General features: G+C 39.6%; 1 protein-coding gene across 13 annotated transcripts in view; it reads right to left on the bottom strand.

The window, feature by feature from the left end:
- Positions 1 to 299: 299 nt before the first annotated feature.
- SEL1L2 (SEL1L2 adaptor subunit of ERAD E3 ligase) overlaps positions 300 to 11,354 on the bottom strand; it is a 68,970-nt gene continuing 57,915 nt past the window's right edge. For 10 of the 13 annotated variants that reach the window (XM_030557972.1, XM_030557960.1, XM_030557968.1 and 7 more), the window contains 2 exons: positions 6,546 to 6,674; positions 300 to 1,938 (listed from right to left, as the gene is read on the bottom strand). In XM_030557972.1, coding sequence (XP_030413832.1) covers positions 1,789 to 1,938; positions 6,546 to 6,674 — 279 coding nt within the window. In that variant the 3' untranslated portion in view covers positions 300 to 1,788. Of the gene's footprint in view, positions 1,939 to 4,069; positions 4,894 to 6,545; positions 6,675 to 11,354 lie in introns of those variants that run through there. The other 3 variants (XM_030557961.1, XM_030557962.1, XM_030557963.1) reach the window with 3 other exon arrangements.

Here is an 11,354-nt window from a genome sequence, read left to right as displayed (position 1 = left end):
AGGGAGGGTTGTGGAGGGGGGGCAGGGCAGGGTGTTGGGGTGCAGGCAGGGAGTTGAAGTGCAGGCGTGGTTCAGGGTGCGGGCTCCAGCCTGGTGCAGCTTCCCTGGAGTGGATCCGGGGTGGCAGCGGCATGTACTGGGGCTAGGACAGGCTCCCTGCCTGCCCTATCCCTGGCCTCACATCGCTCTGCTCTGGGAAGCAGCTGGCACCATGTCCCTGCAGCCCTGGATGGGGGGAGGAGGGGCAGAGGGCTGCCCTAGCCTGTGGGTACCTCCCCCGAAGCTCCCATTGGCCCTCTGCCCCTCCCTCCCTCAGGGGCATGGTGCCAGCCACTTCCCGGAGCGGGGCCTGTGGCGCCACAGGAGTGGCAATCTCATGGGACGGAACCAAAGCCCTGAGGGGCTGGATCCGGCCCGCGGGCTGTAGTTTGCCCACCCCAGTATAGACAGGCACTTCTGTAGTTAGAACTTTCAGTATTAATCATCTCCATTTTTAGGGTTTAAGTCTTATCTTGGTTCTCTCAAAGCACATTTAGCCAAAATGTAATATGCAGTTTCCCAGGCTAAGTATAATTTAGAGCTGTTTAAATACTTAAAAAAAAAATTCAGCTGTTGCAAAAATAAATGCCTTAAATTCCAAGCAGTTGTTAGGGTGATAGTGTCTTTTGTTATAAGACTAGATACTTTACTTAATGCATGGAAGCTTGGGGTTTTTTTTAAGTTAGGGCACAAGATAAAGCAAAATGCATGCTGGGAGATGATTACTTCTGACTTTGACAAAGACTAAAGGCATCCAAAATCAAAATACAAATGTAATAAGAACCTCTTAAAGAGGAAATACATACAAAGAAATCCATGATCTGACAACTGTGATCAATAGGCATGATTGTGCAATGTTTTGCACTGAAAACGTGTACATATCGTTTTACCTAAGCTTACTGGAATGGGGGATGATCATGGCATATGAGGCACTGCATTTTAAATGATTAATTTAAGCATATGGCCTCACATTCCTTGTGCATCCGGAATTCACCTTTAAAGTCGGGGAGTTCATGGTGTAGAGGAAATCCAAGGTCAAGTCCTTGAGAAACTGTCAGAGTCTGGGTTGCAGTCCAGACTATTGAAGACTGTCACCTCTCACCCTGTAAGCCAGAGTGCCTCTCAATGCGTTGCTACTGTAGCTCTTCCTGGAATGCCCACAGTCAACAAGAAGTGTGCACCATGTCTAAATATTGGGCAGCCCTGGGCCAACACTTTGGATCCTGGAGCCTGCCTGTAATACCACAGACTTCCACTGGTCTCCACCTGACTTGGTTAACAACTGGTAAGGGATTGCCAACTCCTCACAACCCCCAATTTTCTCAAAAATGTGTTCTGAAATGTTCAGCCCTGTCCTGGTACTAGCAGAGGAATGTCAAGGTTTTTTTTTTCTTCAAAAAGTCAATATTCAACAGTTTGTTGCTTTATCTAGAGTTACCAACCAATTCAAATATAGTATTGGATTGGTTTAGGTTCAAAATAAAACAAGTTTATTTAATTACAAAGAGAGTGATTAAGTGAGTAAAAGTGTAAGGATTAAACTCAGAAATGGTTGCAAGAGAAATAAAGATAAAGAGTATTCTGGTAACTAAACTTAACAAGTTAGACTTGGCTCAAGGTAAAATCCTCACCACGTTTCCATCGAGATGGCTGACCAAATTCCTGACTCAGGGTCTCTCCTCCAAAGTCAAAAGGCTGGTACCTTCATCTTAGGTGAAAGATAACTTGGGGTTTCTTGGCCCCTCTATTTTATAGTCCAATGAACCTTTGAAATGGAGTCTTCTGGACTGAAGGATGCCTCCAGATAAAAGTGTGTTTGTAGCTTGTGAGGTAGGCAATAATGCAAACTGTCTTCCAGGAAGTGGCATGCGACTTCTTCCCCGCTGGAATAGTAGTCTGCTAAAATGCAAATTTTTTAGTTCTGACTTCTTCACTACAATTGAATGAAAATTATACACGTGATTGACAATCTCCTCACCCACTGTGATAGTGTGAGGTTTCTCTCTCTCTCCCTGGTTAGCTTGATGGGTCTGTTCACGCAGTATGCAAATACATTCTCATTGTCTTTCAAAGTACTCTGGAAGTAACTCCTGGGTGGGGAAACCACATTCCATTCTCACGGTGGGGTAATTCCTGTCTGGCTGACACATGCATTTTAGCAAAGAGAATTTGAGTTTATGTCCATAACTTTCCATCAATTGCTTGCACCTACATTATGTGATAAGTGACCCATGAGCTTTCCTTTGACACTTGGCATGACACTTATCAGATACATTTAAAGACCTTAGAGAATTAGGGTACACTTGAATTTGAACTGGTTAATCCAGTTGCATTTCATTGCCATCAGGATGCTCCTTGCTCTGCCCTTTTCCTTTCCATGTGAGAAGGAAAAGATCTATTTGGTATTCAGTTCATTTTCTTATGCTACTGAATATTTTGACCAGTCCTGCAATCAAGAAGGTTCTGACTAAATAAAAATTCTGATATATAGTCTAGACTTTTCCATCTCTTAACTTTGTTCCATTACCCTAAATTCTAACTCCCTTACAATTTCCTTAGTGCTTAAAAATTTCAGGTGTTTGAAAATCAGGATGACTTTGCACAAGTGACTAGTACTGCTAGGAGGCCTCAATTTGACTGCCTAATATTGTTGGGGGGGAGGGGGCAAGGCTCCAAGTAACTGGCAATATGGCGTGGGGTCAAAAGTTTACATTCTCAGGCCTACGATTGCCCTCGGATTGCCCCTCGGGCTAATCAATATGTTCCTTTGAAGCTAGCATGAGTACATGTGTTCATTTATTATTTTTCTTTTGTTCCTTTGTTTATGCTATAAGATGTGATTAATCAAAGGGGGTTTTGTAGTGTGGGTAAAGGATGTAGTTAATTAAAGGATTTGGCAGTTAATGAATTGTAAATGATCGATTGTAGCACCTGTGAACATCTCTGTAAACAAGTAGGGTATATAAGGTAGGGAAAAGGATAGTAATCTGTGCATGATTTGAGATTTGTATCTCCCTGCACCTTATTTGATTTCAAATAAAGAGACTTGCTTCTGCACTCCGGTGTGGTCATTGGGGATACGCATACTGGGCAAACGAACCCCAACTGTTGCTCCCTGCAACAATTTGATATCTTTAAAAATTACTCTCTTTTTCCATGGGACAGGTGCTCAGTAGTTTCTGAAAAATCAGGCCCCTTAAGGTGTGTTGAGCTAAGCATGCAAAATTACCAGTCATTTTAGAACTTCTGGGGTTTATTGATGTTTAAGCATTTTTTTTCTAATTGTAACTCATGCAGTAGATCAGTGTCTGTAGGCCATTAATCACTTGATGTTTCTCTGAATGCCATCCAATTTGTTTTGCTTTGTAGACTTGCTCTCACCACTGTGTTGTAAAGAGATTCTTGTTCCCCTGGCCAGTTCAGTAAATGAGATTTGAGCACACAATCAAAAATCCTACTGGTTGTATTGCCTGTACTGCTTGATTCAGTGCAAGTTCATGTCTAATTTAAAAAAACCTTCCACTTTTCTGTTTAGTTCATTTTTTATATAATTGTTCTAGCCAATATGTTAGAGTGTTTGCTAATATTGGGAATGTTTGTGTATGTATGCACAGTTATTTGAAAACTGGTCTCATTCATTTAACAAACATTTTATTTTCTATTTTTCCAAGATGCAAGTCCTTTGGAGGCAGATTGGGGATCCCTTATTCACCCTCAGGAGCACTTAATCACTGGTGTGGTTAATTGAAATCATTGTGACTAATTAGACAAGTATGAGCTCAACAATCTGGCCTTTTATTATTTCCTGCACATATTAACTACAACTCCTAAGAGGGAGAGAAGTTACAAAAAGGAACTGACAGAAGTTAGATCACACATCAGGAGCTACTAGTAGCATTGAATAGGAGAAATAGATATGGTGCTCATTTGTTGAAGCCTCAAGAGAGAAGGAACTGGTGGCTTGACAAAACAAGTGAGGTATGTGCAGGACAGATAAAATGATCATATACAGAGACGTCTTCTCCCCTAGAAAAATGATTTTCTTCAGTGTCATGCTAGAGGCCTGATCTTCCACCATTGGTGACTGGGAACATTTTGCCACTAACAATGAATGCAGGACCAGGCTTTCTGTTAGCTAGTAGAAACTCTAGTGAATGTCATGCCTACTTAATTGAGCAATAATCAGGTAGCAAACTGCAGAGAATCTATTTCAGAGACTGAACAATGGATTAATGGCATATTTGGTCTGCTGAACTGGAACAAGTGAACCCATTTGTAGTCATTAAAAACTGTTGGCTGTCTAGCTTCCTACTGGCAGCTTTTTGTCAATTCTTTCTGCTTTCCTTTTGTATGCTGGCTCACTGAGTTGATCTTTTAATATAATTCTTTAAAATAAGCAGTGTAAACAATATTTAAGGAACTTATGAAATAAAGGATTTTTTTCTGCACAACATACTCCTGAGAATTGGGATAGCTGGTTATTCACTGTGTGTGTTTCCATCAGCATGCAAATGAAAGCTTTTGCTGTACTGACAGGTTTTCATTTCTGTCAGCAAACTATCCATTTTAAATTAAGAACCTAATTTTCTGTAATGTTACCAACTCTCCCTAGGGCTACACGTACATTCACTTTGTTACATAAGTATTAGAAAGATGTTAGAAAAATGAGTAATAGAATTTTTATTTCGAATGTGAAGGAAACTACCAAAAGATTTTCACATTAACATTTTCCCAGTTCTACCTATTTCTTATCAGTAGTACAAGCAAAATAACTATGACTACCAATGCAAACAGATCCCAATGTGGTTGCAGCATGGTGTCCAGTTTTGACATTTTCCAACTCGAAGTGAACTGCTGGGACAGAAAGGGAGAGCTCAGCAATAGAGAGAATACTTTTTTACATGCAAAATAGAAGCTATTTTTAAAATGTGTAAAATGAAAGCATTATGCTCTTTTTAATAAGGTTTTAGACACTGCTAGGATTGGTAAACTTAAATCAGGGCAATGTGTATAATATAGTAAGCACAGAAGAATAAAGCCTATAATAAGAACATAAAGGCCACACTGGGTCAGACCATTGGTCTATCTAGCCCACTATTCTGTCTTCCGTGAGTGACCAATGCGAGATGCTTCAGAGGGAATGAACAGAACAGGGCAATTTATGCATGATCCATCCCCTGTCATCTGCTCCCAGCTTCTGGCAGTCAGGGTATATCTGCACTGCAATAAAAAAGCTGCAGCTGATCCATGCCATCTAACTCGGGGTGTAGGGTTGTTTTAATTGCAATGTAGATGCCTGGGGTCTAAAACCCTGTGAGGTGGAAGGATCCCAGGGCTTGTGCTGCAGCCTCAGCCAGAACATCTATACCACAGTGAAATAGCCCCTTAGCCCAAGCTGACTGGCACAGGCCAGGTGTGGATATCAAATTGCAGTGTAGACATACCCTTAGAGCCTTAGGACACCTAGAGCATGGGGTTGCATCCCAAATCATCATGGCTAATAGCCATTAATGGACCTATCCTCCATGAACTTATCTAATTATTTTTTGAACCCACAAGTCTATAAAACAGACATTCTGAGTTCACCTGTTTTGGGTGTTTTTTTTTTTTTTTTTTTTTTTTCATATAGGGCATCTGTAATGGGGTATACAAGTACTGCATGGCTCCAAGGCAGCACCCAGCTTGCTTACTATGCGGAAATCCCCAACAGATTGGGCAGCAGTATAGGAACAGCTTCAGACTACCAGTATTGCATGAAGGAACCAAATGCTATTCCTAGGAAAATTGGGATTGTAGGTTGTATTCCCAAACCTCAGATTCTGATAGGGTTTGGTGGAGTTGTTTCAGAATAGATGATCAGAAGTACTTCCTTTCACTGTGTGAAGTGGAGGGACAAGCAGCTGGGTTTTCTAGTTAATAGCTAATCAAAGCATGGGGGAAAGTTAAGGAATCCATTGTGGAAAGGTTTATTATAGCTCAAATCTGTGTCCTGGCAAAAGATGACTGAACTAGTCCCTGGATCTCATCAGCACTACGCCACTCCTGGGTTTTTGGAAGAAGATTGCTTAAGAATAAGCAAGGACTCCCCTTCCTTTAGATGACCATGATGTGCTCCCAGGTCCTGATGAGCTGACAACACAAACTCTGATGCCTTGCATCATAAGGGCACTGTATTGCCACTAAAACTTGGCAGACTGGCGGTCAAACTAAAGGTTTGAGGGGCTTCAAGTCACACACACTTTAATTTACAACTAAAATTATAGGTTTCACTTTTGAAGGGTGTTCTGCATTTGTACAAATGGAAATTGCAGTGTGAGGATAGGGAAATAATTTGTATGACAAGTCTTGGATGGTTGGCCTATTCTTACCAAAACAGGACTTAATATGTAATATACCTGGGATCTTGAATAGGTGCAATAAGCAAATCTAAAAGTATAGAATAAAATGTAAAAAATATTAGAATTGGCCCTGGTGAAGGCTTGTCAATATGTCCAAATCATACTTACCTTGAAAAGTTGAATCTCACTGAATAGACGCTTAACTTCTAGCTTCATACGTGCCAAAAACACTGGAATAGAAGCATCTGGGCTTGTTTGTGCTGCGAGGTCATACCACCTTTTAGCCAAATGTATATCCTTTAAAAAGGAGGAGGAAGGATGTCTCTTAGAACATGTGGAATTTGCTTAGATGAATGTTGTGATACTTTAGCTAATCTTCAAAGCATTTCTACCCTTTGTCTTTTAGGTTTCTGCTTTTCAAGTATTTCTGTAGCTTAGTATATCATAAAGGATATACTAAGCTATAACAATACCTGAAAAGCATAAACATTAGATTACTGTATAATTGTTGGCATGAGATAAAAATGGATTTTGTTAACATTTAATTTGTGGGCCTGCTTTCTACAAACTCATTTTCAACCCCCACAACCTCTCAGTTCATTTGTCTTGTGTATGTAAATGGTCCTCTGAATTCAATAGGAAGTCAAGTTGAAGTCAGCATTTGATCATGGATACTTAAAATAGGCAGACATTTTTAATTATCTAATTAAGCAGTTATTCTTTATATCTAAAGCTAGAAATACAACAACCCAATTATCTAGTTTACTGACAAAATTTAGTAACTAGATGTATACAAAAATTAGTCCATAAATTTAATGGACAATTTTTTAGTCTAATACTCAATTTTAGCTAACATATTCATGCCATGATGGAACCAGTTAGTAACTTTACCCCATCAGCTACTTTCTTAGCAGAGCACATTTTGGTGAAATATTTATCTAGTTAATAAAGTACTAGAATCTTTTGAAAGGCATTGGTCAAACTAGGCTTGTCAAGTGTGGCTGCTCGTGCTGCTCATCATGTCTTCTTGGTTAGTTTCTCCTGTTAATTTATTTTTAATAAATTTTGTAAATTTCTACTTAATTATTAGTAATGAGTAGAGATTCAGTTTGGATGCTTATCTCAAACTTACTCTGATCTTAGACATCAGGCTGTAAAATATTGGTAGTACAGGATTTATTCTACCATTTCCAGCACTCCTTTTTTCCCATCAGGTCAAAAATACTATTCATTCTTAGCTGAACGTGCAGTATTTCAGTTAAAGATAGTTGAATTCATCTTGTCTAACTTAAATACCACTGTAAAGTTTCAAAATTTGTGTTTGGATTCCACTTAGGATAGGCTGGAAAAGGAAATGGGTTTTATCTCTAATATAATGGTTCTCAAAGTGTGATCCATGAAGCTGTTATATCACAATGGCATCTGCAAGTTGTCAAACAATTATTTCTTCATGTTTGTTGAAGCCTAGTCAAAGACTCTTTAGAATGTCCAGACCAATGAAGAAACCCAAAGAACAAACTACTCTTTCCACCCTCAAGAGCTGCTTCATGTCTTTGTCAGCATATATACATATGACAAAGTATTTTTTTTTTCTGGTTGTGTTCTAAGCTAAAGGTGATCTGCAATGATTCAAGTAGGGGAGGTTACAGGTAATAAGAAAAGAACTTGTATCAAACCAAGTCCTCCTGCCAGATAGAGCGTAGACAGTACAGATACAGCATGGGCAGAGGGAACCAAGAAGCCCGACAGTTTATGAAAAAAATTTGGTCCATCTTTGGGTCTGTCTTTTACATTACTTTATCATGTAACCAAGAACTTTAGTTTTCACAACCAAGGTGTGGAATTGAGGTTGAAAGGGAGGTGACCACAAGAGGCTCCTTTTCCATATGCAATATTTCTTGTGTAAATCTGAGAACTCCTGTTGGGTGTGTGCAATAAATGCAGCAGAGTCATAAAGGAGCTATATTAGAAAGGTCAGTGATGATCATCTTCTTAAGTTTAATCTGGTTATCTTTCCATCCTATTTATTTTACATTTTAAAACTCTATCTTCATTTTCCCCATTTCCTTTCATTAAGAGTGATATAAATTGGGGAGGCGGCGGCGGCGGTGGGGGGGGGGGGAAGAGAAATGAACCTGTCTAACAAAACAACCCTGAAATATATCTGAGATGAGGGAGATGCAGAAGAGGCCTGATTCACCTTTATCTTACCCTAGTACAAGGCAAGAAGATTTCTGGAGAGCATAGGTGGGCCAAATGGGCACTGCTACTGAAAATCTCCACTCAGAGGCACATGGGGCACAAATTCACCTGAAGCAGAGTACCCATAGGGACACTATTCAAAGAAGAATGAGGCTCAGGATGAAAAGGAGAGTTCCATAAAATAAAGGTGGAATAAAGATAGATGTACCATGGTTAGTTGGGGTGCAGAGTGGATTGGGGGAGAAGAAGCAGAAGTGATGCCACTTAATTTCTTAATACATTCTTTCAACGAAACTGAAAAAAACAGATAGATGAGAGCGGGAACTAAACCAAGAAGGAAAGATGAACAGCAGATTTGGGTGAAAGTGATCATGAAATAATATAGTTCATGATTCCAAGGAATGGTAGGAGGGAGAACAGCAAAATAAAGACAATGGATTTCAAGAAAGCAGACTTTAGCAAACTCAGGGAGTTGATCAGTAAGATCCCATAAGAAGCAAGTATAAGGGGAAAAACAACTGAAAACAGTTGGCAGTTTTTGAAAAAGACATTAAGGGCACAAAAGCAAACTATTCCACTGAGTAGGAAAGATAGGAAGTATGGGAAGAGACCACCCTGGCTTAACCAGGAGATCTTCAATGATCTAAAAATCAAAGAAGAGTCCTACAAAAAATGGAAAGTAAGTCAAATTACAAAGGATGAATATAAACAACACAAGTATGTAGGGACAAAATTAGAAAGGCCAAAGAACAAAAGGTGATCAAACTAGCTAGAGACATAAAGGGTAACAAGAAAACATTCTACAAATACATTAGAAGCAAGAGGAAGACCAAGGACAGGGTAGGTCCATTACTCAATGAGGGGGAAAAATAATAACATTAAATGTGGAAATGGCAGAGGTGCTTAATGACTTCTTTGTTCCGGTTTTCACCAAGAAGGGCGGTGGTGATTGGACATCTAGCATAGTGAATGCTAGTAAAAATGAGATAGGATCAGAGGCTAAAATAGGAGAATGAACAAGTTAAAAATTACTTAGCCAAGCTAGATGTCTTCAAGTCACCAGGGCCTGATGAAATGCATCGTAGAATAGTCAAGGAGCTGACTGAGGAGATATCTGAGCCAATAGCAATTATTTTTGAAAAATCATGGAAGACGAGAGAGATTTCAGAAGACTGGAAAAGGGCAAATATAGTGTCAATCTATAAAAAGGGAAATAAGGACAACCTGGGGAGTTACAGACTAGTCAGCTTAACTTCTGTACTTGGAAAGATAATGGAGCAAATAATTAAGAAATCAATTTGCAAACATCTAGAAGATAATAAGGTGATAAGTAACAATCAGCATGGATTTGTCAAGAACAAATGTCAAACCAACCTGATAGCTTTCTTTGAAAGGGTAACAAGCCTTGTGGACCGGGGGAAGCGGTAAACATAGTATATGTTGACTTTAGTAAAGCTTTTGATACTGTCTTACATGACCTTCTCATAAACAAACTAGGGAAATGCAACCTAGATGGAGCTACTATAAGGTGGGTGAAAAACTGGTTGGAAAACCATTTCCAGAGAGTAATTATCAGTGGCTCAGTATTATGCTGGAAGGGCATAATGAGTGGTGTCCTGCAAGGATCAGTTCTGGGTCCAGTTCTGTCCAATATCTTCATGAATGTTTTAGATAATGTCATAGAGCGTACACTTATAAAGTTTGCAGACCATACCAAGCTGGGAGGGGTTGCAAGTGCTTTGGAGGATAGGATTAAAATTCAAAATGATCTGGACAAACTGGAGAAATGGTCTGAAGTAAATAGAATGAAATTCAATAAGGACAAATGCCCAACTACTCCATTTAGGAACAATCCGTTGCACACATAGAAAATGGGAAATGACTGCCTAGGAAAGAGTACTGCGGAAAGGAATCGGGGCAGGGGTCATAGTGGACCACAAGCTAAATATGAGTCAACAGTGTAACACTGTTACAAAGAAAGTGAACATCATTGTGGGATGTAGTAGCAGGAGTGCTGTAAGCAAGACACAAGAAGTAATTCTTCCGCTCTACTCTGCGCTGAATAGGCCTCAACTGGAGTATTGTGTCCAGTTCTGGGCACCACATTTCAGGAAAGATGTGGACAAATTGGAGACAGTCCAGAGAAGAGCAACAAAAGTGATTAAAGGTCTAGAAAACATGACCTATGAGGGATGATTGAAAAACTTGGATTTGTTTAGTCTGGAAAAGAGAAGACTGAGAGGGGACATGATAAGAGTCTTCAAGTACATAAAAGGCTGTTATGAGGAGGAGGGAGAAAAATTGTTCTTCTTAATCTCTGAAGATAGGACAAGAAGCAATGGGCTTAAATTGCAGCAAGGGAGATTTAGGTTAGACATTAGGAAAAACTTCCTAACTGTCAGGGTGGTTAAGCACTGGAATAAATTGCCTAGGGAGGTTGTAGAATCTCTATCATTGGAGATTTTTAAGAGCAGGTTAGACAAACACCTGTCAGGGATGGTCTAGAAGATCATACTTAGTCCTGCCATGAGTGCAGGGGACTGGACTAGATGACCTCTCAAGGTCCCTTCCCAGTCCTACGATTTCTTGTATCAACTTTTAAGCCTTGTTCAAAGGTTAATTTAGTAATGGTCTGTTCTTATAAATTTTATTTCTTAAAATTCAAACTGTTATTGAAAAGCAGTCCATAAAAGTAAAAAGTGTAAAGGCTTAAAGATGACCCTGTCCCCTTATGGGCTACAATAATTCAGCTTGTTCTGTCTGCATAAGTATGAC

Source organism: Gopherus evgoodei, chromosome 3, assembly GCF_007399415.2.
Source record: "Gopherus evgoodei ecotype Sinaloan lineage chromosome 3, rGopEvg1_v1.p, whole genome shotgun sequence".
Taxonomy (NCBI): Eukaryota; Metazoa; Chordata; order Testudines; family Testudinidae; genus Gopherus; species Gopherus evgoodei.
Note: the sequence above shows the minus strand (reverse complement) of the source record. Positions and strands in the feature narration are given on the sequence as shown.